Genomic DNA, 23,754 nt, shown 5'->3' on the forward strand with positions numbered 1-23,754 from the left:
TTTGCCGCAGTTGTAGTCCAACATATTCCAATAGAGCATTAGAGGCAGCTGGTATGAGTGGAGGTAATCCTCCTTTAAAACTGTCCTTGCTGTGAATATAGTGGTTTTTGTACAGAGTTGGCGTTGGCTGGTACATCACTCAATGCATCAGCCAACCGGGAGAGACAAGATTACATTGGATATATATACACGGATATCATCTTGTTTTCTTGTCTTCTGTCTCCTTCTCTACCACTACTGGAGCTGCAGGTATGCTGAACCACCACTCTCTCAACCTTCTGGTCCATCGCTCTGTGCTTGCTCTTCGTGGTGGTGAGTTGTTCGTGCATACCTCCAGAAACATCAGCAGCATAAGCACTCTTGTGGGCACGATGGCAAGGCTCAAGGCCATCAGTACCAATGCAAGAATAGCCCTGTCCGTCGCCTATGATATGAGGAGCAGACAATGAAACATCAAAATTGTTGCATTTGTTGTCAGAACTTGTGAATACAGGATATAACATTTGGCAGATAACTTGCAACAAGAACAAGTAACCAAAATCTGATTAAAAGCTGACATAGCAGGACCCAAGGCTCCTCATTCCCTTGAAAAGAAGGAAAAGAATGCTGCCACAGAGCTAAAAATAATTATGTCTATTCACTGCATGCCGACAGGGACTCTAATTAGTCTCCGTTGACAGTTGACACGGCAGTATAATTCGTTAGCATCCTGGACACCAAACTCAGCATCAAGCAGTGGCCAAATAGGCAGCAGCAGCCACTAACACCAATGCACGTGAGCAGGAGGGAGGCCAAGCCGCCTTGGTGGCATCGCAAGCAGCAGGGGCAGACCCTGAGACCCATGTCCCCAGCAAGGGCACAGGCCCCTGTCAATATCTGTCAAGCAGAGTTAGTAGACAATTTTTTAACACTAGTGCCCCATCTCAAGCTAATTATAGTCCCTCACTCATGAACAGATTCAGCAAAAACTCACATACGCTCAATAGTGTGGCCCAGGTAAGTTTTACCATTAGTGCCCCATCTCAGATTCATAAGGGTCAGGGAGAATCATTCACCTCAACATGAACACATTGCAAAAGTGGCAGTCATGGACAAATTTATGAACCCATGATCTTCAAGGATTTCAGAACATATATATGTTTGTTCTGTAATCTTTTTTTTCTATTTTAAAGATCCTCATTCATGTGGGGATACTCATCCCCTCTGTCATCCCCTCAAAAAAAAAAGAGAGAAAAGAAAGATCCACATGCATACCAACCGTCACTAGGTCTAAGGGATGTGTCAATTTCTAATCTTGACAGTCAGATTCTCCTTAAGACCCCATGAGTTTCTACTTTCAAGGTGAACTGATCAACCAAGTGAAGGTTCTTGTCTACTGTCTTGAGATGACCAAGGTTAAGCTTGTTCTTAGGGACTTGGGCAGTAGGATGACACTTTCATGTGGGTGGTTGACAGTGATCATTCCATTGGTGATTGGAACAGTTAGGTTTTCGGCCTTCAAATTAAAGTGTCGGACATTATTGTAATTTGTAACCTTTGATCTTCCACAAAAAGTGCCAGACATTGTCAGACAGGCTCCTGATGGAGGGTGGTGTCTGCTGATGGCCAAAGAAGGGAGTAAACTGATGGTGACTCCATGAAGTGCCTCCAACTGCACAAGTTTGGTGCGGCAAGTGTTCGCCATTTTGATGCCGAGTTCTTTTGTTGACAGTTGTGTTTGCTGAACCTTATGCTCTGTAACTGTGAACTGGTTAAGTTTTCTGCCAAATGTAAAACGCTAGCCAGATTTGGGTGACTGATGATGTAAAATGCTAAGCATTCTGTCCTGATGCAATGCAAAGGACAGGGGCGACATCCCTGAAATTCTAAAAAAAATGTTCTTGCTTTTTTTTTAAAAAAAAGGAAGAAAGTTCCTGAACCTTAAGAGCATCATTATCAAGCAGTCTTGCTTGATGTCTTTACTTTCTTAAATCTCAAGGTAAGCTACAACATTAAAAGGGTATACCCACTGTTAACAACTTCCACATATTGGTGAGTCTGGCAAAAGGGAGTTTCTATTCAGCCTTTCCCTTGCTTTTCGCAAGGAGGCTAAAACATTATCCCTAATATTCAATAAAGAGATTGTTATAAAGGTATCACATGACAAAGAAAAAAAACAGTTTGCAATGATTTTAGCATTGGAACAGTAAATTTTACATCAAAGCATAATTGGAATTAGTTTAAAAATATTCAGTGATTGCAACCAATGTGAAGAGTGTTCTAGTAAAAGTTCATTTATTTTTATATCAAATCCTCTTTGTGAACCTTGAGTAATGGGGTAATAATTCCAAGAAGCATAGCATATGACAACATAGCATGGATTACTTTTATTCTCACTCAATCCTACTGCCAATTATGGTGTGATTTGGGGTTCCATTTGCACTAACACAATGTATGCCACAATATATTCACTGTATAGAATTACAAATACCAGACACAGATAAAATAAAAAATATATCTATAATGAAATAATTCCTTAAATGATGGGTAATGAGGACTAACATATACCTGGGATGGAAAAGCCAATAATAAAGCTCTTATCTTCAGAAGAACAATATTTGCATCCTGGACGAGCTCCTCGATTTTAGAGATAGCATTTTGAACAGCTAGGAGCTGCTCCATTGTGTTCATTGGAGGTGGAGATACCACCTTGACCTCAGTCATTGGCTTTCCTTGATTAGTTAATCTTGTGAGAAACATAAATGCTGCTGAAAAAAGTAGCACCATGACCATGAAATAGACTACCCATCCCCTGCGGCAGCAAAGAAACATAAAGACGTCACAAACGTGAAGAATTCTAAGTAGAATTCACCACCTGTAACAAATTTAATTAAGATGCATTATACCTGAGAAACTTAAATGTACACTTCAGATTGCATAAGCTATGGTATACCTTTTGATGACAGTAAATGTATATTCATATAAAAATATATTAGTGCTCACCAGCTGACAAGTTCAGTTATTGTCAGTCAAGAACTGTTGCCAAGCTCACTTTGCAGTGATGTTTTGTTAAACGAAGTTCTGTTTTTAAGAAAAGAGTGCTAACCAAAAACTGAAACAAAATTACTTTGGCTGAGTTGGGGGGGGGCGGGGGGTGGAGGGGGGGTTGTACTAATTAAGGTGAGAACAATCTTAACCTTCTGTAGTATCCAAATTTCATTGACTTTCGTCAGGTCCTTTTTAGTTTGTGTGCTCTGTAAGGTTTCCTACGTGTTCACATCCCTCGCTCTGGTCCAAGGTGAGATGATGTTTGTGTAGTTGGACCTTTTTTTCAACTCTCTTAATACAAAGATACGCAGCTCTCCTACGTGTTCGAGAAAAAAAAATCCTTGACCTAGAATGATCAGTATCAATGGTGAACCATCCAATTCGCCAAGATGTTTTAAAATTGTATTGGGCTTAATGAAACGCACCCTTGCACTATCATTGGCTCAGTAATATTAACCAGCTACATCCTTCACATTCATCGGCTCTGGTACACATTAGGGTGCATTTGGCAGAGCTCCCAGAGCTGATTCTCTGCTGATTCCAGCAAGAGCTCTGCCAAACAGTTTTTCAGAGAGAAGTGATTCTCTGCTGATTCTGTGAAATGATTCTCTGAAATGAACTAAGAGGCTGGGAGTTGAAAAAAGTAGCTTCTCCTAATTCTGTGAAGTGATTCTCCATCCTGATTTTAAGAGTTTATGCTAGAGAATCAAAGAGAATCACTTTCAGTCACAGAATCACTTCTCTCAGAGAATCAGCTCCTATAGAGAATTAGAATCAGATGGAGCTCTACCAAACAAACCCTTACTAAAACTATTGCACAAGTTGTCACTAATATATCTACAAGGAAATAGATTGATCCAGGACCCAACAAATAATTGAGAAGAGTGTGCAGTGCACACGTGTATCTAAATGTTATTTCTTTCACATGACTCAGAGGTCATAAAAAATCACTGGACTATGATCAACCTAGTTCCTTTTCACCAGCCAGTATTAGTTTGCAATTCGAATAGTAATGCATCTATAATACCCACCAAAAGCCTGTCACTACAGGGGCCATATTAGAGATAAAATAATGGCTTTAATTTAATGTTGCTTCATCTGCTGGTGCCACTAATATCCTGAGTACAAACAAAAAACGCAATCTGAACCACAGCCAGCCATTAAATCTTTAAACAACAATAGTTGCTACCAGTCACATTAGTTTACTTTGATAGTTTCATTATTGCATGAGCTCCTCACATTCCAACATTTGGTTCCCTTATTATGTAAAAAGGCCAACACAGAATTCTGAATCAAGCAGCACCTATAACGTAAAGTTAGCAGAAAAAATATCCATGGAGAAAGTACCATACCTGATGATAATGTAAGAGAATAGAAGGCAAAACACCATGGATTTCAGAGGCTCATCCCATGATGTGAGCAGTAGCAAAATCCTCCAAAGCTCACTTACTGGGGATAGCAATTCCTAGATACAATTAGAAATTAGATAAAGGAAACACCAAAGGAAAACTTAAAATGTATCTGTCCAGACATAATTGTTCTCATTCTTTCTTCTTGATATAAAGATATGCAGCTCTCCTGTGTGTTCAAGAAAAAAAATAATTGTTCTCATTCATTTGGCAGTTGTATCTCATTCCTATCCTGCTGGGATTGTTGTATATTTGGTATTAAACAAGTATCTAATCCAGAAAAATGATACAAGTATCTAGTCGAAGACAGTATAAATTGTCACTGAACACAATGAAGTGAGAGCGCTTGAAAGGAAGAAAGTAAATGGCAATGCTACACAATCTCAAGTAAATAGTTGACAGATTAAAATAATTGTTTATGTTCTGAGTTTACCTTCATTACTGCTAAGTTTGTATCAAGCCCATCAACTTTGACTCCATCAACACTGGCTTGGGCCAGTTCAACCTTCTTATAGTTGTTCATTGAGTCAATAACAGCCTTCTGCAAGGAACTAATTTCCCCAACAACCATCTCACCAACAAAAATTCTCTCACCATTATTAACTGGTGATACCACGCCCAAGTTTGACAAGACGGCATGCATTCCTCTACTCGTGCCAGGTTGGTTAGTTCGATCTGAAGTTCTTGATGATATAACACTGGCTAGTGTTTCAAGTATTAAATCACCTCCAGGAACTTTGTCACATAGATTGAACATCAAAAGAGATTCATATCGATTCGGCACTGGGAAGCCTAACTGTTCAATGGCTTGTAACCGTAGAATACCAAGTACTGCCTTCAGAATTGTTTCCTCTTTGTCAACTCCACTTATGTCAAACTTCCTAACAAACCTATGGGCATAAAGAACTTCTGATATAATGGCCAGCCAATAATCACGGCGGGAATGGCCAGCCAACTCTGGAAATTCTATGATCACCGGTTCTGTTCTGCATGCACAATAGCAATATACCAAAGCTGTAACTAAAGGTAAAGAACAGAACTATAGGGTAATTACAAGGATACCAACTAGCAGAAGCACATTGCCAACATGTTCTATTACAACAAAGTTTCTGAATCCTATAGAGCTATGATCCGTAAATTAAAACAAACAATGAAAAGACTATTGCAAAAACACAAGATACATGTAGCTCACATGGTATTGCTTTATTATGTGTTAAGAACTTACAAGGTTGTTGATTTGTACATAACGGCTTTGTCAAAGAGACGTGAACCCCATGGACCAGTCAGCTCAGGTTTAACAACCTGCTTTACATCTTCTGCAAGTTCATAAGCTTTGGGCTTATCATAGGTAACAACCCGAAGAGCTTCAAAGTAAAGAGCATGATCTGTGAGTATCAATCTTCCTGCATCAACAAGGTCAAAACAAGTGATATAAGAATAGAGAAAGGCAAGTTCATGTCGTTTCACTAATCAGTAAATAAACATGACAGCAGCTTGATCAGCTCGATCAATGAACCACGCATACCTGGCCACGTTGAAATACCCACATGTTCGAGTACTGGTTGTGTTGTCAATGTTCCATCAACTTCCAGAATCCTTTCTCCTCTCTGAGACCGGAGGTTTGATAGGAGAGATGACTCAGATTGTGTCTTCATCTTTTTCACCGCTCTATATGAGATAAAAACATATGCTAAGTTTGGCCTTTAGACAACAAGGTACAACAGAAGATGCATGATAATGATGATGTTTTTACATTCTTCTTTCACTCTATTTCCCAAAACTATAGATGCCATACTAACTTGCAATCTGCATGAAGGATAGATTAATTAGCTCAAATTTAGCTTCATACTAAATGATGCGTTCCCTTTCCCCCAAAATCATTCTTATTTCTTGACAAATTGCCTTAATGTGTCATTTTTGCCGCTTACATGCCAAAGTCTGTTAAAAAAATTGTTTTTTTTAGAACTTCTATGAACAATAAATAGACGCTTTATGTTCATAAATTTGCCGTAGCAACGCAAGTGCCTTCCAGCTAGTAAGATACAAATTCCTTGCACATGATGAGGATACTAGCATTCAACTGTGACCAACTTAGCAGCACCATATTCCTACATTCCTTTAAACTGATTGACAGTCACAAGTGTAGCAACACATCAGGATCCATGAAGACCATTTTATATTGCCCTGTACAAATTAATGAAATAAAGGTTGCAGTACTCGACATGCTTAGACAGTGTAGGAAACCTAGAGTATGTCATATCAAAACTCCAGAAAACCAATCAAAACGTGAGCTCAATGAGTATGAGTTTAATAGCAATATCCAGGATTACGTGGTGTTTTGGAGTTTATTGCATTTCGATAGCTCATGAGGATTTTACAACAGTACTAATAAGCATTCTTTGCCAGGTTTGGACACCACTTTAGTATTTCAACAGAACAAAAGGTAAACAAAACTTGAACATGTTAGCAGCCAAGTATTTGAGCTATCTATTGTGTATGATTAATAACAAAAAAAAAAGAATTATAGTAGTAAAGAAAGTGACCTGTCCAATTCTGAAAGGTACTTATCATATACAGAAAATGGAAGACGGCCTCCGCTTGAACATGAAAGTACATCAAAGAGATTTGAACAAGTTACTACATCAACAATGGTTGGGATGGCAGGGGCTATTCTTGTAAAAGCTTCTAAACTAACCGTGCTGTCTACCTCAACCTGCAAAGCAGAGGTATGAAATTCAATATAGTTGAGGGACTCATTATCCTTGCTATAACATAGAACTTGTGAGTTATGATGGGAAAAGAAGTCTTAACTAATTCTATAACAGAACCAAGCAGTACCTTAACACTATGCTGGCTTGAAGAAGAAGGAGCATCCCAAGCTAACATCATATCAAATGATAGGCGACGAAAGTTTTTGTCAGCAAGATACCCTGCAACTTGTGAGATCTGAGCAAGTGCCATGAAGCAGCAGTACTCCAAAAAGTTTCTTGCATAGTTTCTTGGGTTCTTTACAGAATCAGATGCTTGCTTGTCAAAATTATTTTGCAGATCGACGATAGAAACATCAAGAATTCTGAAAGATAATTGGAACAAAAAGAAATCGATCAGCAACTAATGGAAGCAAAGACATTGTACTAAAAGGGGAAATGCTGGCTATAGATACCAGCTTAAATAAATATAAAGAAGAGCGTAGCTATGCTAACTAAAAAGGGAAATGTCTGAACTCTCATGATGGTTCCATGAGCAGTAGCAACAACCAATTCCATCTAAAATAACGAAGGTTGGCATTTAATGACGATCAAATTCCACATTGGAGAATCCACGGAAGCTTGCAATGCGAGATTCTCTTGAACACATTACCCAGGTAAGAAACAAATTACAGCCTAGTCCCCTAGAGCATTTCCCTTCCGTGAAACATAAGAAAGAAAGGGCGAAGCAGATCAAGCTTCGTTTTGGCCATTACCGTGAGCAGCGAGCGACGACGGAGTTGGCCTTGAAGGAGAGGCCGGCGATTGAGGGGCGCTTGCCGGAGTGAGAGCTGTCGTCGTCCTCGTCCTCCTCCTCCTCCTCGCGGCGGGGGAGGCCCCACTTGAACGACCCCTCCCGCACCAGCCCCTCGAACCCCTCCATCAGCAGATCTCGCGTCCGGCTCATCATCGCCATCCTGCAGGAAGACGGCGGATCCGGTGGCGGAGAGATTGGCCGCAGGGCGACGGTGGTTTGCCGCTTCGATTGCGTGCGGGCCTAGAGGGATGACGGTAGCAGAGCGGGAGCCGCCGCGGAGGTCAGAGCTCAAACCCTGATCACCGTCGTCCTCATCTCTTTCGCGTGTGGGTTGTCGGGCAGAAGAATGGCTGGAACGAGATAATCGGACGTGCGTCACCGTGACGTTCTTATCACTGACACGTGTGCCCAGATGTCACCGGCACAAATGAACTCGCTAGTTTGGAGATGAATGAAAACAACCCGAGTGGATGCAATTAGCGCGGGGAATCGGAGAAACAATGCAATTAGCGCGGGGAATCGGAGAAACAATGCGATTAGAGCGGGGAATGCAACGATCCTATCGTCACTTGAAATTGACGTGCTAGGCCAAGATAGAAGCGTATGTTTATATATTTATATCTGCTTATATAATACTTCCGTTTAGGACAAATTAGCTAGTGAGTTTGGACCGAGGTAGTATCAAATTACATTCGTCCGTATAGATAACTAATATTTTTTTCCTCGTATAAAAGTTTATATGCATTTAATAATGTAAGATGGCTCTCATTGGAACTAGCAAATACACCCCTAGAATTTTGGAAAATTATCGCGAGAAGGCGATCTAGAGGAGTAACTCAATGGCAAATGGAGTAAATAACATGTGTGGGCACTGCCATATTTTCTGTCTAAAGCCCCATTAGTACGTCATAAGCAGGCGCTATCACATGTTTCTTTAAACGATAATGCTACACAACAAATGTCCGGAATTTTTTAAAAAATCGGATGGCTCGACATATATTTCAATAGTTAATATTGCAACTATTGTTTTCGCATGTTTTCCAGTGAATATTGTAGGAAACATACTGTTCATGTTGTAGCAGGAATATCTATCCCAGAGTCGAATGACGTAGTCATTTTTTCGCATATTTTTTAATATTGTAACTATAGATTTTTCGATGTTGCAGATGTTTTATTTTGATGTTGCAACGAAGTGTCCGATGATAAAATTCCCATCGGACGTCCGGACGCTAGCAATGCCGTTATTAAAAAGAAAACTTAAGTGGTTCAATTGTCGCTTGTTATTTTTCAATTTACATTTATTATTAAAAATATATAGTTGTTAAAGGGATATATAAACTAAAATCATGACTGTTTGGAGCGCTAATTTAACTATCATCTGCACGTGTTTCAAGCGGTGATGTGAAGCTAAGCCATGCAGGGAGTTTTTATCGTGGCAATGTGGTTCGGAAAACTGTCAGCATCCAAAGCACCTATTGGGCATCTCATGATCCACGGAAGCATCATAAACGTTAGTTCTTGAGCACGTCGCTTGTGTAGCACGGTAATTAGGCATAGCCAATTTCACATTTCAACAATGTCTATATTTCCACTAATTATCGATCCATTTCTTCTAGCTCTGGTCAGAGACTCAGAGATTCCTGATGTTTCTATTGCTGTTCCGCAAAACAACTTTGATACGCAAGCATCTAACTCCATAAAAGCAGCCAAGAATATGTGCAAGAAACCTTTTTTGAGCACCGTTGCTTCATGGCAGTTGCTCAGATCTCTCAGGTTCAAGTTGCAAGGTATCCTGCTGATATTTGACACGACGTTAACTAAGGTTCCTTCTTGTTCGAACCAGCTCATTGTTAAGGTTTAGAATTGATTATCAAACTTGGACAGGCAAAGCACATGTCTGAATATTCACTTGCAAACTAAGTCCTAACTAGCCCAAGTAGCCGTGCCATGCAACGAACTGATGACAGAACAAATAGCTCAGCAGTTTAGAACGGGCATTCCTGATCGGACCTCAATTTTCTTTAGGAATGTCGTATGATATGGCTGGTTATCAAGCCACCAGAAAATGAGAGTGGATACGTTCCAAAGCACACCCAACAAACCTCCTTACCGTCGTGACACTGATCTTACACACCAGACAACCTTTGGCATGGGCGCATAGTTAAGTCAGCAGAGTCTAGCAGCCTCCCCAAGTTTCAGAGCTAAAGCTGAACAAGCTAAGCACAGATACAAGAAGCCTAACAGAGTCGAGGTTCAGGTTACAAAAGACACCTTCACATTGTTTAGCTGCTGCTCATCGCCCAAACATAATCAGTTAGAACTGACACATAACCCTAGCCACCACTCCCCCCACTCAATATGGCGCCAGCATCAAGGCATTAAGCCTGCGCGGTGGAGTCCTGGATCTTGGGCGTGGTGGCCTGTGCAAAACATAAGAAACTGATTAGGTCAAACCTCATAACCATAATTTATCACACTTCAAGGGAACAATGTCACCTTACACAATAGAGGAACTTCAAAAATAGCTACAAAGTAAGAAGTGTGTTCCAGAATTTGCACGCGGCACTTTCTGGGCACTATTTATGTTATGCAATACAGATACATGACCAAAAGAAAAGGCAATTCATGCCAATGAGATAATGGAGCAAACAAAAAAACACATTAGCATAACTAACGCCATATCTTGTACTGTTTCGCAAAAAAAAAAAAAAAAAACCTTGTGCTCATGGCGTTCTTTATAGGACCTCTGCTGAATGCCCAATCAACATAGACAGTCTTTGTCAACAGCTGAGTCCCATTCATTGCTCTGATCGCAGCCTGTGCTTCCTCAAAGCTTTCATATTCAATCAGCGCATATCCCTGTCACACAGCAGAATCCAGGCGAGGAGAGGAGCAAATAAAAGAAAATATGAGAAACTCAATTGGAAGTTGTTAAATGTGTTGATAATTTTTTCTCAAAGGTAAATGTGATCTACTCCCTGCGTCCCAAATTGTAGGTCGTTTTGGATTTTCTAGGTGCATAGATGTTTGTATGCACCTAAATATAGTGGATGTCTAGATGCATACAAACATCTATGAATCTAGAAAAGCCAAAATGACCTACAATTTGAAACGGAGGGAGTATAACCTTAGCTGTGTGTGCCTCTCCGATGAGCTATTTCTCATAAAAACCACAACTACAGGCACACAGGAGTATAGCACACGCTTGTTCTCTTATTGGGCTTCCATCTAAATAAATTGTGTAAAACAAGTTGTCAAATCTGAACAGCTAAACCACTTATCATCAGTGATTCCAAATGGACATAACAATTTGCTAGGAATAAAGATGTATTAAGTAATATAGAAGCAAATCGTCACTTGCTGTCACTTGCTGTTCCAATATGTGGGGGGTTCTTGTTTGTTGTTTAACCTAGAAGAGTCTAGTGGGTGAATGGCAATTCCTTCTGATAATGAGGGAAAGCGGCTGTAATCTTGGAAGGCTAAGCAGTTATCTCAAGGGGGTAGGCTTGCACTTAGCAATACACCTATTTACTTGATATCAACGTATAAGCTCCCAAGACACTGATTCATAAGATAGATGTAATCAGTGCTAGATTATTTTGGCAAGGTGGTCACAGGAGAGGAAATATCATTTAGCGCTAGGCTTAGCTTACATGGGTTCTGTTTAAAATTTGCCAAAATGAATAAGCAAATGATTTTTCAGAAGTATGCAAGGCAATAATAGTATTTCAATCAAACCAGATAGTGAAGTAAAATATTTCCAATGCAAAACATGTCTTCAGATCAAAGTAAAACAAGAAAAAAAGCCAACCCTGACAAGTTAACAAAGCCTAAACTTACATGGTTAAAGGATGCTAATGAACACTTAATACTTAATGAGCATTGTTTCATATAAATATCTCGAAAGTAAAAACCAAGATCCTGAAGGACGAAGCAACATAACTTTGATTCCAATTATTATTCGACTCCGTTAAAGGTCCCTAAGAAAAACAATTCTGCTATCATGTCTAGCATTACTAATACAAATTTGATCTTTGATGTGTGTTAGATGCTGGTATAGAATTTTAACAAATTGAACGAGCTTTTTAGACTCAGAGTAAAGCTACAAAATTTACCTTGGCATATCCAGTGCGGCGTTCTAGATTCAAATGCAAGTCCTTGACACGACCAAATTCACCGAAAACATTGTGCAGATCTTCTTCTTCTGCATCTTCTTTAACTCCACAGACAAGAATTGTCCATCCTTCAATAGCTAAGAGTTAATAAAAATTCTCAATTAGAACAAGAGGTAAAGTGACAGTGAACAATAGATGCATGAGAAATGCAATGTTACTGTACTAACAAAGAGACAATGACTATAAGTATGAGGGCAGAAACCAAATGCAGCTAGTTTTGCATATAACAGAATCCTATACGATGGGACAAACATATCCTCAGTTCTTATGTTATCCATACATGTTTTGACATGTATGGGTAAACTAATATGAATTCACCAGGGACTACCTGGAAGAGTTAGCACACGAGTTCCTGGGCAGAAAAATGCTGGGATACATATACATGACATATTAGTCAATCTAAGTTTAAAGAAATGCCAAATACAAGCAGGTCAGTTGCATGGTTTTGCAAAGCACTATCTGTAGTAAACACTAAATGACATCACTAGGGAGAGCAGAAAAGCAGCACAATGCAGAAATAAAGGAAGCATGATGACATGCTATTCATGCAACTATACTGCCCCGCCTAATAATATGTACTGATGAAAACATCCCTGTTCTGAACTCGTACTGGTTACATATCACAATGAGATGTATTTGAGCTATTAAGTGCATGCTTTTGCTTCTTTTTACGAGACTAAAAGACTGTAAGAAACTAGTAACAACCACACCTTCAAGTGCCAGGTAGTATAAATGAGTAAATCTGGAAAAGAAAACTCAGTTCTTTGAACAATATCAAGCTGCATTTATAAGACACAATCCACAACAACAAACAAAGGGGGGATGCATTATTATGCCTCATGCAAGCGAATGAGACTACCCTCTCTAATAGTTCACACTTCACAGCGTAATTGCTCACTAGATTATTTCAAATTACCCCGTAGACCTGTACTAGCCAGCTAAAACATTCCCTAGAGTGGCTGCAAAACAAGTGCTGGCATGTAAAATGTGTACATTAGTTCAGTGATCCCTAAGCATCATAGCTCAATTGCAGCATTTTTAGTGGTATTACCTAAAACATTCGAACCCTTTTAGAACATATGGAACTCCCTGTGAAACATTAATGACTGATACAAGTGATCATCAAGTTACTCGTTGCTGCAAGCTATTGTCATTGAACAAGCATTCCAGCAAACATAATGAAGTCACTCTGAATTTGCTGAATTAGCATTATTCATCAGAAGGATAGATACATCATACCACAGTTTCCCGCACTCTGACTGACAATACATGCTGCTGATTAAATTAGTTTCCATAGTACTGTAACTATTCTCTCATATTTAACCCAAAAGTCCTCCAAAATAACTATCAGTTCACGATTAAACCATCAGAGGACACTGGGATGAAAACACGTGCTACACACCACCACGCCCACCAAGGCACCAAGCCTACAGAAGGATGATCTAGTATGAGCGTTTCCCTGCCCCCGAGTTGGCCATAACATTCATACTTGTGGATAACTTTTTGGGCATATAGCTCTATAAGTTTATAAGAAACCACCAACCAGGCACCTCGTGTTCAGTCGTTATGCCGAAACATCACAGTTCCCGGGAGCTAATTCCTGGAGCGGGAATTCAAAATCTTACAACCACAAAACCGGGAGCACGAAAGAAGTCGAACTGCATCATCTTCTGAACAAGCACACACGAGCGGAAAACCCTAAACCCCAACCAAAAATCACCGACCACGAGCTCTAGCAAAGCATCACTAACCTCGCCCGCAAATTTCCACAAACGAACTTCAAAGCAACATGCGAACCCCCAACAAAATTTCGCGAACTTTGAAAGCCAAAAACCCCAACCAAAAGTCGAAACCTAGAGATCATGCCCAAAAAAGTGTTAGCTCAAGGGGTTCTCACAGCGCTGCGGGCCGTATCCATTGTCGCCTTCGTCGGTGAGGGAGTCGAAGCGGTCGCGGCTGGGGGCGAGGACGGAGGGGCTGCAGCCGGCGAAGCGCCCGCGGGTGCGCACCACGGCCGGGGAGACGATGTGGGGCACGGGGAGCGCGCGGACGGCGCGGCCGTCCTCCTCCATGGCGTCCTCGTCGTCCTGGTCGTAGTCGACGAACTCCACGTCCTCCTCCTCGTCCGCTGCCGCCGCCCGCCCCATCGCCGCCACCATGATTGGAGAGAGCGAGAGAATAGGGGAAGCGGGTGTGTAGTGGACTAGTGGGTGGCAACTGGCAACGTGAGGGTCTCTTATAATGGCGGTAATTACAAGCTAAACGTGATTAGTACAGTGATATTTCTGAAAGACCCCTTAAAAGTCCATTAATTCGAAGCAAATCATCAGATCAGGTCGGTCCTTGGCTAGCCGTCGAATCGGAAACGGATGGCTCGGATGATATTTGGGAGCCGACACGGGGCTTCCTCCCTGTCCAAAGAACTTCGGAAGCGTCTCGAGTCTGACTCCATGGCGGCGTCCGCCTCTACCCCCGCCGCATCCGCCTCCTCTCCCGGTAGGGATGGCGGCGACCCACCCGCGGCGGCGGAGGTGGCGGCGAAGGCAACGGCAAACACTACTGCTTGCCCTTGCCCCATCTGCCTCGAAGCCTTCAAAGACGAGGCCTACCTCGACACCTGCTTCCGTAAGTCGTCCCCTCTCACGAAATTTTCCCTGATTCCCGGTATAAAGTCTGATTCCGTTCGATACACGCCTACTACCTGAGAATGAGCTCTAGGATTTTACCATAGACTGAAATTTAGTTGCGATTATTGGCCTCTTGCTGAAAATGAACTGCAGAAGCTGTGAAATTGCTGTAGTTCAGATTCGGAATAATAATTTGCCCTTCGCTGTTTAAGGTCCTTTCTGAAACTCCTAGCTACTTCTGCAGATTCTTTTTGCTACAAATGTATATGCCAGTGGGTAAGGATCGTAGCGAGTAAGCATGAAGAACCTATGTCTTCTGTTAGATGCCCACTCTGCAAGGTGAGATCAATTATGCTTATCCCACCATCCGGAGTTCATTCACTTGAGTAACTGTATTGTCATCTTGAAGTGAGTACATGGACAAACAGCATGGGTCTCTAAGGGCAAAATGGTTGTGTTTGTTCAGAACTTGTTGGATGGCACACTTGGTTCAGAAATTCCTTTGTGTTTTTGTTGGATTGGAGAAACTGGCAATGATCGTTATGAGTCGTGAACCATATCAACAAATTCGGGATGTGTTAGCTTCACCTTTGCTATTTGTTGCTTAAGTCTCGGTAGCCTTATTTCTTGATTGGTAGTTGGCCGACTATTGTTTGCCTGAGACATAGCCTGAAGTCCTGACAGATGTAACCTTTTGCCATTTTGCAGACTGAAAATCTATCCATCATACATGCTTTTGATGGTGAATCATTTGAGCGGTGGTACATAGATCAGGAACCTAGAAAGAGGTATCCCCTCTCTCTCCCCTTTTCTCCCCTCTAGTTGTGTACAGCTGTACTCTGGACCTCATATTCACAAGCAACCATTCACCCAGATGCTGCAATGGAGACTATTTGCATGTTATTCATCTGATTGTAAACTAAAACTTGTTCTTTCATATGTGAACAAGTGCACTAATTCCCCTTTCCCTTATGATACAGGCGTCTTTCAGATGCACACGAGTTGGTGTCACAGTTCTATAACATGACAGGTATTGTGTTAATATGCTTTTTGTTGCTTTCTGTTCACACTTTGGTCGTCTAAATCGGAATTTATGTACCTCACTTGTTATTGTAAGACTGAAGTTTGTTGAATTGAGCAGATATCACAAGCAATATTTCTGGTGTACAGCAATACTGGGAGCAACACAAATATCTCCGGAAGAAAATTTGGCTTGAAACCTGGCTGAGACGGGAAATCCAGGCCCTTACTCGGGTATGATGCTCTGACTGTTGCATATTAGCAATATAATTATCCATAGCTTGCAAGAATTATGTTTAAGTACTGGGGGTATCCTTACTAGATTTGAAAGGTGATATAATTTGAGCATCCAATGGTTCCTTTAGGGATTTTGAGTTTTCCTTGTGTTAAGTGTTCCTTCTTCCTTATATTTACAAGGTTGTGAAGTGGTATCATATTAACATTTGGACACCAGTTTTGACTCTTAAGAAATAGCTATCAGTTTTGTGTTGCCCATTTACAAATAGCTATCAGTAGCATCATATCGTTGATGCTAGTGCTTCTTTTGTTGGCTATACCACGGTTGGTTTGCACAGTGAAGAAGCAGTAGGAGCATGTTGAATTTTTCAATAATTAAGTAATGTTGAGATTGTTCCCCAGTGCTAGAGGATAGTGTTTTCTTTTTACTTTTAATAAAGGGGCATAACCATGGAGTTGCTTAATGGCAATGCATATAAATTTATGCCATGTTGATTGCCCAGTGACGTATGGTAATGTTGAGTTTTGCAGGATGAGAGTGTTGATGCCATAGTATACCACATTCATGGTGTCATCGGATCCTTCATGAAGAGGCTTGAAAAAGAACACAAGTCAAGGAGGATTTCACCAGAGACTAGGAGGGAAGAATTCAGGACATTGCTCTCTGATGCTGCTAGGCCATTCCTCCTCGGCCGAACAGAGCGATTCGTCACCGAGGTAGAGCTCTTCCTGGTTTCAAATCTCAACATGGAAGCGTACAACAAATTACGCGTTCAGAGATTCCGGGAGTCCAGTTCCCATCTAATGAGAGAGCAAGACGCACTGCCTCATGATCGGTCTCTTGAGGAGCACTACTTGTATTTTATATGTAATGATACGGATTGTGATGAGATGTAGTGATCTGCAATTTGTGTCACTAATGTCCTTGTTCCCTCGTACATCTCTTAGTCTGGTTCAATTTTGGTCTAGCCCCAATTACTAGTTTACAACTTCAGGCTGATGAAATTAATACAAAGTATGAACTAAGCTGAACATGAGAGCATAACAGTTGGGAACTTCAAGTTCCGAATTTGCTGTGTAAAAAATCTTAATGCAGACCTCTCGATTTGAAACTGTTGAATTGAAACTCGAAAACATTAGAATTCAAAAACATTACATGGTACATATATTACACTCTCAGAATAACACTACTTGGTACATCATGCTACCAGCCTATTACACTTTCTTCCATCGCACGTTTACTCATTACAAAGCTACACCACACATACGCAAGTGCATGTGAAACCTGCAGCAGCCCTGGCAGCCTTCACCTCTGAAACTGAAAGTACCGACTCTTCAGTCTTTACCCATTCACAACCTCACCGCCTACAAGTAACAAAATGAGACGGATAGTTCCACAAGCTAATATTGCACAGGGTATTTACTGTAAGATCGTATGATAGACTAATAGCATATGGATCATGCCATGGACGTACCATTGGGGTGCATGACCTGGCCGGTGATGTACGAGGCATCGTCGGACGCGAGGAAGACGTAGCAGGGCGCGATCTCGACGGCTGCGCGGCGCGCCCCATGGGCACCTTCGTCCCGAACGCGGCCACGACGTCCGGCGCATTCGCCGCCGGTATCAGCGGCGTCCAGACGGGCCCCGGCGCGACCCCATCGACGCGGACGCCGCTGCCCGCGAGCTGCAGCGCGAGCGCCCTCGTGAACGCCACCACCGCGCCCTTGGTGGCGCAGTAGCCCAGGAACCCCGGCTTCCCGCGGGCTCCATAAGATGCTGCTTGCCCGGCTGCGACGCCTGACTCTGGGGTGGGAAAGCTTGCCTCGACTCCGAGGAAGCCATGGCGGCGAGAGGACCGATCAGTTCTGTCGATTTCTATGCGCGCATGTCCGGATACAGGGGTGTTTTGTTTCAGGGTGTTAAAGTTGAACAATGGTCACGTCGGATATTTCGATGCTAATTAAAAATAAAATTAATTACAAAACTAATTGTACATATGGAGTGTAATTCGCGAGATGAATCTATTAAGTCTAATTAGTCCATATTTTGACAATGTGATGTTACCGTAACCATTTGCTAATGATAAATTAATTAGGTTTAATAGATTCATCTTGCGAATTAGCATATGGTTCTGCAATTAGTTTTATAATTAGATTCCGAACATCGGATACGACACCCTCGTATCAAACACCCCGTAATCAAGAGCTGAAGGCACTAGATCCAGCCGTCATGCACAGATACGCGCGTGGCAAGTGGGGAGGACCTCAGGAACCGAGTGGCAGCCACATTGCAGCACACGGATCAGGGTCCGGCCTGGCCGCTTGCAGTTGCGCGTATCGTGCGTGTTGTGCTCGGCATTGCGTACGCTACGGAATTGGAAAGTTTGGCTCCAAGCCCGTGCCTTAAACACATTTCAGCATTCTTCGTTGTCAAAAAAGCCCAACCGGCCCGCAATCTCAGAAGCCGGCCCAGCACCACCGGCGGGGGAATCGGAAAGAGGGAAAACGGGCGCGAAACCTGGCAAATCTCGAACCTGTTCCCGCTCCTTCTCTCGGCTCCCCCTCTCTTCTCCCCATCTGAAATCCACCGATCCAGACTCCCCCTCGGATCCTCCCCGCTCCCCCCACCCACCAGATCACAGATCCCGCCGGCAAGAGGAGAGGCCGAGACGCGGCGCCATGGACACGGAGCCATTCGACGAGGCGGAGCTCCTCGCCCTCCCCGCGTCCCCCGCCGCTTCCCCGCCTCGCCGCCTCAAGCGGCTCAAGAAATCCTCCTCCCAAACCACCGCCACCACTAGCACCACCGTCGCTACCACTACCAGCCCTCCTACCGGCTCCCCGCCTCCGCCCTCGCCACCGCAGCAACAGGCGTCTCCAGGCGGGGAAACCCTAGCTCCGAGCCCGTCCTCGCCCCCGAACCCTTCCCCCCGGCCGCCGACGCCGCCAGATGCGAATGCGCCGACCCCGCTGCCCCATTCCTCTCCTGCTCCCGTCTCCTCGCCGCTGCCGCCGACCGACAGCCCCGATAACGACGAGGAGGATGACGGGCTCGACCCGCTGTTCTCGGAGACCGTCGGCGCCGGGGGGTGGGACCCGCTCGGCGCGCCGGCGGAAGGGGAGGACGAGGACGAGGAGGAGCTGCTGGGAGGCGGGCTCATCGAGGAGCTGCGAAGGGAGAATTCCGCGAAGAAGCGGCTCGACATGGACGAAGCCGAGAGGGGAATGGCTGCAGGGGCGGAGGCCAAGGGGAAGAGGAGCAAGAGGAAGAGGCAGGAGGAGGCGCCCAAGGAGTCGGCACGGGAGAAGAAACGCTCTGAAAAGGTAACCATTACATTCTTCCCTGTTTTCTGGATCCTTACTTTATGTAGTTGATGAATTGCTAGCCAATTTTGTTGATGGGTGGTGTGGGCTCGTCCGTGCAGGAGAGGAGGGCGCAGCTTGATTCGATCCACGCCGAGTCGCAGAGGTTGCTGCGAGGTATACATGTCAACCGCTCATGTCAATAGAATTTAGATGTTGAGATTTGATCTTTGTTCTCACGTTTGTTCACTGTAGAAACCAGGAGTGCATCATTTAGGCCAATCGTGCAGCCAGTTTGCAAGCCCATCTCATCGCTCCTAGAGAAGATCCGCCTTCGTAAGCTGGAGATTCTAAAGAAGTAAGTAATTTAGTTGTTTTCGTGTGGTTTTCAGGAATTTCAATTATAAGTCATAAGGATTTTATCCCAACCCTCTATCCCATATGTGCCTTCAGGGATAATTGATGATCTTTGCTTTTCATTACTCTGGATTTCAGATCAAGCACTACTACTGAAGATAATGATGCTGCTTCGGAGCCAGCCATTGATTCTGCTGTGCGTTTGGATGTGCCCCAGGTTAAAGAAGTGACAAGGGATGATAAGGATTTGAGGATTGTGAGTCTTCGCTAAGGCAGTTTGATTTGATTATTATGTAGTGTCCATGAAAATAAATTGGCGCTATAATTGCAGGATGGTGTTGAGGAACTTGGAACAAATGGCCATGAGCTGGATCAGTGTGGTGTTGCTGAGGATGAGGTGAGCATTGCTTTCTCTTAATTTGCTTGCAGTTTGGTGCCCATATGTTACTGATGCAGCGGTCTGGCTTGCAGGATGATTTGAATTGTAAGGAGAAAGATCTTCATACCAAAGCTTCAGATGAGGTAGGAGATCCATCCCCACCCCACCCCCCCCAAAAAAACACACACACACACACACACACAAAATACAATTCTGTTGCACTTTGCCCCTTTGCAGCAGCTATTTTGTCACATAGCATAGCAGCTGGACTCTTCAGCTATAAGCAGCACTTCTATTTTATTTTGCTACGCCAAGCAATTATAATCGCGCTTGTGGTAAAACAAATGGTACTCAGTAAAGTTGTGCTGCTGTAAATTGTAAGGATCTAAAATGTTACAATTTCCATGGTTGACAAGTCTTGCTGAATAGAATAATGATTTCTAAACACACTATACATACACAATTACAAGTGTTGACATAGTTATCTGTAGCGAATTGCTTGATTAACTATAGATTGCTTGTTTACCAGGAAGCTTCTGATAGATCGCAAGAGAATCATGAGGAGAATACTCAGTCAAGTGAGAAACATAACGATTCAGTAGATCAGACTCAACTGCCCCCTTCTTCAAGCCCTGCTAAGAAGAGTACAGATGATGAATCGTAAGTGCAACACCTTTCTTGTATAATTTTGCCTCCCACCATCCATTCTCAATTTTTCACAGGCATTGTAGTTATTGGATGTCTTGTCTGCTGCAGCAGATCCCATTGTTTTTCTTCCCTAGCCTTGCATTGATTTTTCATGGTTGGCAGGGGGAACGAAAAGTCCGCACCTGAGTGACCTGAGTGATTTTCATTGATAGGAAACAGGGTCGTCGGCATCCCTGTTAGGGGCATTGAATTTGAGTTGTTAAATAAAAGCATTATGCTAACTTTACCAATTGTGTTTTGCCAACGCAAACCAATTTTGAGGCCTTTTTAGCTCCATCAATTAAACATGGATTGACTTCTTAATGCACTTCGGAATTTCAATGAAAATTTATATAATTATACAGAGAATCGATGCATATCATTAACTTTTTAGCTCCATTCCTGCTCTATGTATGGTCATGCATATACAATATTGATGTTGTCATACATTTTATGCCACAGTTCATCAGAAGATGAAGAAGAAGAAGATAATGATAAAGAGAATATAGAACCGAGCACTCAAGATAATGATGTAAATACTCGTGAACACCTCCAACGAGCTATTGGAGGAGACTCATGTCCAGATAATGCCATCCTGAAAGATTTTCTAGATGACGAAGCTGAGGAAGAGGATGATAGTGATAATGACATGATGAGATTTAAGGATGATGATGAGGATGATGGAAGTGATGAAAATGAAGTTTTTAATGATCTGATAGCAGCTGGCTATGAAGAAAAAGAAGTAGATCATGATAAGCGTAATGAACTCCACCAAAAGTGGCTTCAGCAACAGGATGCTGCTGAAACAAATAATGTTATGCAAAGGCTGAAGTTTGGCCATCAGGAGCAGAAATCAGTGCACGAAGATGAAGATGACGATATAGAAGACTCTGAGAACGAATCGGAAAAGGAAATGTCATACGATTTGACTCCGGCAAATGTTGTGCGGCAGAATTCTGAAAAGGCAAAACAAATGATTGCAAAGATGTTTGCAGATGATAATGATACTTATGATCACTCTGATGATGAAGAGATAGAGGAATATTTGGCCCGTCAACGTATTTCAAAGCGAGAAGTAAGTGCTAAGCATCAATAATTTGAATGATTCATCCATGTACATGTCATTATACCACTCTTGATGGCTTCCTAGATATGGGTATACTCATACTAAATGCCTGATATATGCTTGATAGCCAATATTGCTAGTTCTTTCCTTGCCATGCAAATAGTACTGAACTATTTGTTCATTTTAAGTACTAATAAGTAATTTGAGAATGACTGAATGACACATTTTTCACACAGGTTGATAATAATACATTCATATCTCCGCTGGAAGATGACAGCTCAAGGGAAGTATTTGGTCTAATAAAGAAGCTCAATATCGCTCCTCAGCCAGAGAGGAGAGGGAAACAATCAACATGTATGGATACCGTTCTGAGCTCATCTCTGTCTCCTAATTGATTTTTTCAACAAGCATCCTAATTGATTTACTAACAATTGTTCCTATTATTTCTCCAGCAAATCACGAATTGCTTATGACTGGAAAGAACAGCAGTGCTTCAAAGGTTAGTGGTTATACCTGTCCATCGTTATACTTGTTACAGATGAATGCTTAGTAATCGGCGTTCCTAATGTGCAATGCTCTTTCCTGTGGCAACTTACTGAGCATGAACTCCTGTAACTGCTAGCATTGAAAGGACAAATTTGGACTTGAATAATCTTTGATTTCCTTTTGTGTTTGCAACTTTAGGTTCTCTGTTGAGTATTACTGTATGGCTGCTCGTAATGTTTCCATACTGCAACAATGCCATGTCAACTTTAGCATGATCTTGTGTTGCGTCTATTATCCAAGATTTTGCATAGTTTCTTTGTCATATTTAACCATCAAATGGCATCACTGTGTATTCCTTGCAGTCATCTTTCCTTGGCCGAACTGCCAGTGGTTCAATGGTGTCGTCTTATAGATCAGTTCATAGATCTTATGTATTTGGCCGTGATGACAGCAACAGTAGTACCAGGAGCTGCATGTCTACTTCAGAGAGTTTTTCAGATATGGTAAGTTTCATGAGAAACTTGAGTCTGCTATGTCCATGAGTTTGAATCTGCTTTGAAACATGGTGTTCGTTTCTTATTTTCTAGAAAATTCTGATGTGATTATTCTTTCCATCCTATAGGATCAGACCAATTCAAGCCAACCTAAGAAGGCAAAGTTTAGCAGTTCACAGCAGAAGCCAGTGGGGCCACGAGCAAATTCAAAGAGTGATACGAATTCAGGTGTTTCCTTATTTGAGATCCTGCGCAGGACTTCTTCAGTTACTTCTGATAGACAAGAGCTTAGCAGTCAGGAAAGCTGTAGTACGATCACAGAAAGTCAAGCTGTGCATCAGTTTTCAGCATTCAAATTATCAAGGAGGTTTTCTAGGGTGGGAGCAAGAAACTGACAGCCTCCTTCCCCAGCTAAAACTTGCGGCCATCCTCAATCAGAAAAAAGAATATACTTTCCAGCGTGCTTCCTTGTTTCCTGTTGCAGTTTTTGAATTGCTAATCATGTGTTTCATTAGTATGTGCTGGGGAATGTACATTGGATTTTCTGTAACGCTTAAAGATGGGTGTCATGTTTCCTTATTCTCAGTCCTTTGGCTCTTCAAACGGATGGTGTCAGTCTGTTGCCAAGTGTATGGATTTGGGAGTTGGGACTCAACAGTTGTAGCTTATGATCATAAAAGGAAAGATTTTGTACGTGGAGACTTGCCAAAATTATCAGGAACACTTGCAAAGTTCAAACCCACTATCAGGAACACTGTTTTCTCTAAGAAATGGTATCAGGAACCTTTTTTTTTTTACTCAGGAGCATCACCAGAAACACTGCTCGTGCCTGTATGCTCTGTTCTGCCACGGTAATTCCTCAATTGGGCCTTGGTCGGGGCCTGAAGCCTGTGAATTACGCTACCTGCGCGACAAATAAAGACAAGTTTATACTTGAAGAAAAAGGATGAATTTGTCGCAGAGACGGCCAGTAGGGAACG

General features: G+C 42.4%; 4 protein-coding genes and 1 pseudogene across 5 annotated transcripts; 2 read left to right on the plus strand and 3 right to left on the minus strand.

The window, feature by feature from the left end:
- Positions 1-54: 54 nt before the first annotated feature.
- Positions 55-8,316, minus strand: LOC117838266 (uncharacterized). Its single transcript, XM_034718221.2, has 9 exons — positions 7,900-8,316; positions 7,275-7,509; positions 6,980-7,149; positions 5,962-6,104; positions 5,662-5,839; positions 4,870-5,422; positions 4,380-4,492; positions 2,548-2,791; positions 55-424 (listed from the first exon to the last, which is right to left on the minus strand). The coding sequence occupies exons 1-9, from the start codon at positions 8,097-8,099 to the stop codon at positions 197-199; spliced, it is 2,064 nt and encodes a 687-aa protein (XP_034574112.1). The 5' UTR covers positions 8,100-8,316; the 3' UTR covers positions 55-196.
- A 1,608-nt stretch (positions 8,317-9,924) lies between these two features.
- LOC117835110 (RNA-binding protein Y14B) lies at positions 9,925-14,314 on the minus strand. The gene is made up of 4 exons (XM_034714476.2): positions 14,013-14,314; positions 12,056-12,192; positions 10,657-10,799; positions 9,925-10,360 (listed from the first exon to the last, which is right to left on the minus strand). The coding sequence occupies exons 1-4, from the start codon at positions 14,272-14,274 to the stop codon at positions 10,294-10,296; spliced, it is 609 nt and encodes a 202-aa protein (XP_034570367.1). The 5' UTR covers positions 14,275-14,314; the 3' UTR covers positions 9,925-10,293.
- Positions 14,315-14,516: 202 nt separating this feature from the next.
- Positions 14,517-16,974, plus strand: LOC117836326 (uncharacterized). 2 transcript variants are annotated; one of them, XM_034715729.2, is made up of 6 exons: positions 14,551-14,740; positions 14,987-15,081; positions 15,451-15,530; positions 15,723-15,772; positions 15,884-15,996; positions 16,531-16,974. In XM_034715729.2, exons 1-6 carry the CDS (start codon positions 14,566-14,568, stop codon positions 16,894-16,896), a joined length of 879 nt encoding a protein of 292 aa, XP_034571620.1. In that variant the 5' UTR covers positions 14,551-14,565; the 3' UTR covers positions 16,897-16,974. The 2 variants fall into 2 exon arrangements, with proteins under 2 accessions (XP_072147047.1, XP_034571620.1); XM_072290946.1 differs by lacking the exon at positions 14,987-15,081 and having other exon boundaries at positions 14,517-14,740.
- Positions 16,975-17,341: 367 nt separating this feature from the next.
- LOC140221472 (glucose and ribitol dehydrogenase homolog) lies at positions 17,342-18,291 on the minus strand (annotated as a pseudogene).
- A 290-nt stretch (positions 18,292-18,581) lies between these two features.
- LOC117837659 (uncharacterized) lies at positions 18,582-23,467 on the plus strand. Its single transcript, XM_034717389.2, has 12 exons — positions 18,582-19,326; positions 19,428-19,482; positions 19,561-19,663; positions 19,801-19,918; positions 19,994-20,059; positions 20,134-20,184; positions 20,571-20,701; positions 21,191-21,803; positions 22,031-22,148; positions 22,247-22,293; positions 22,643-22,783; positions 22,903-23,467. The coding sequence occupies exons 1-12, from the start codon at positions 18,682-18,684 to the stop codon at positions 23,167-23,169; spliced, it is 2,355 nt and encodes a 784-aa protein (XP_034573280.1). The 5' UTR covers positions 18,582-18,681; the 3' UTR covers positions 23,170-23,467.
- Positions 23,468-23,754: the final 287 nt, after the last annotated feature.

The sequence above is a fragment of the Setaria viridis genome, chromosome 9 (assembly GCF_005286985.2).
Source record: "Setaria viridis chromosome 9, Setaria_viridis_v4.0, whole genome shotgun sequence".
Lineage (NCBI taxonomy): Eukaryota > Viridiplantae > Streptophyta > Magnoliopsida > Poales > Poaceae > Setaria > Setaria viridis.

What these genes read in the sequence shown, in the direction of transcription:
- LOC117838266 (XM_034718221.2), bottom strand. Translation starts at nt 8,099, where the DNA reads ATGGCGATGATGAGCCGGACGCGAGATCTGCTGATGGAGGGGTTCGAG. An exon ending in GGGTATTTCAACGTGGCCAG is followed by an intron (nt 5,840 to 5,961) that starts GTATGCGTGGTT and finishes TTGTTGATGCAG; the next exon opens with GAAGATTGATACTCACAGAT. An exon ending in ATGTACAAATCAACAACCTT is followed by an intron (nt 5,423 to 5,661) that starts GTAAGTTCTTAA and finishes TTGTGCATGCAG; the next exon opens with AACAGAACCGGTGATCATAG.
- LOC117835110 (XM_034714476.2), bottom strand. Translation starts at nt 14,274, where the DNA reads ATGGTGGCGGCGATGGGGCGGGCGGCGGCAGCGGACGAGGAGGAGGAC. An exon ending in GCCGCACTGGATATGCCAAG is followed by an intron (nt 10,800 to 12,055) that starts GTAAATTTTGTA and finishes GCTGTGTGACAG; the next exon opens with GGATATGCGCTGATTGAATA. An exon ending in AAGAACGCCATGAGCACAAG is followed by an intron (nt 10,361 to 10,656) that starts GTTTTTTTTTTT and finishes TGTTTTGCACAG; the next exon opens with GCCACCACGCCCAAGATCCA.
- LOC117836326 (XM_034715729.2), top strand. Translation starts at nt 14,566, where the DNA reads ATGGCGGCGTCCGCCTCTACCCCCGCCGCATCCGCCTCCTCTCCCGGT. An exon ending in CTACCTCGACACCTGCTTCC is followed by an intron (nt 14,741 to 14,986) that starts GTAAGTCGTCCC and finishes CTACTTCTGCAG; the next exon opens with ATTCTTTTTGCTACAAATGT. An exon ending in TTAGATGCCCACTCTGCAAG is followed by an intron (nt 15,082 to 15,450) that starts GTGAGATCAATT and finishes GCCATTTTGCAG; the next exon opens with ACTGAAAATCTATCCATCAT.
- LOC117837659 (XM_034717389.2), top strand. Translation starts at nt 18,682, where the DNA reads ATGGACACGGAGCCATTCGACGAGGCGGAGCTCCTCGCCCTCCCCGCG. An exon ending in AGAACAGCAGTGCTTCAAAG is followed by an intron (nt 22,294 to 22,642) that starts GTTAGTGGTTAT and finishes TATTCCTTGCAG; the next exon opens with TCATCTTTCCTTGGCCGAAC. An exon ending in CAGAGAGTTTTTCAGATATG is followed by an intron (nt 22,784 to 22,902) that starts GTAAGTTTCATG and finishes TCCATCCTATAG; the next exon opens with GATCAGACCAATTCAAGCCA.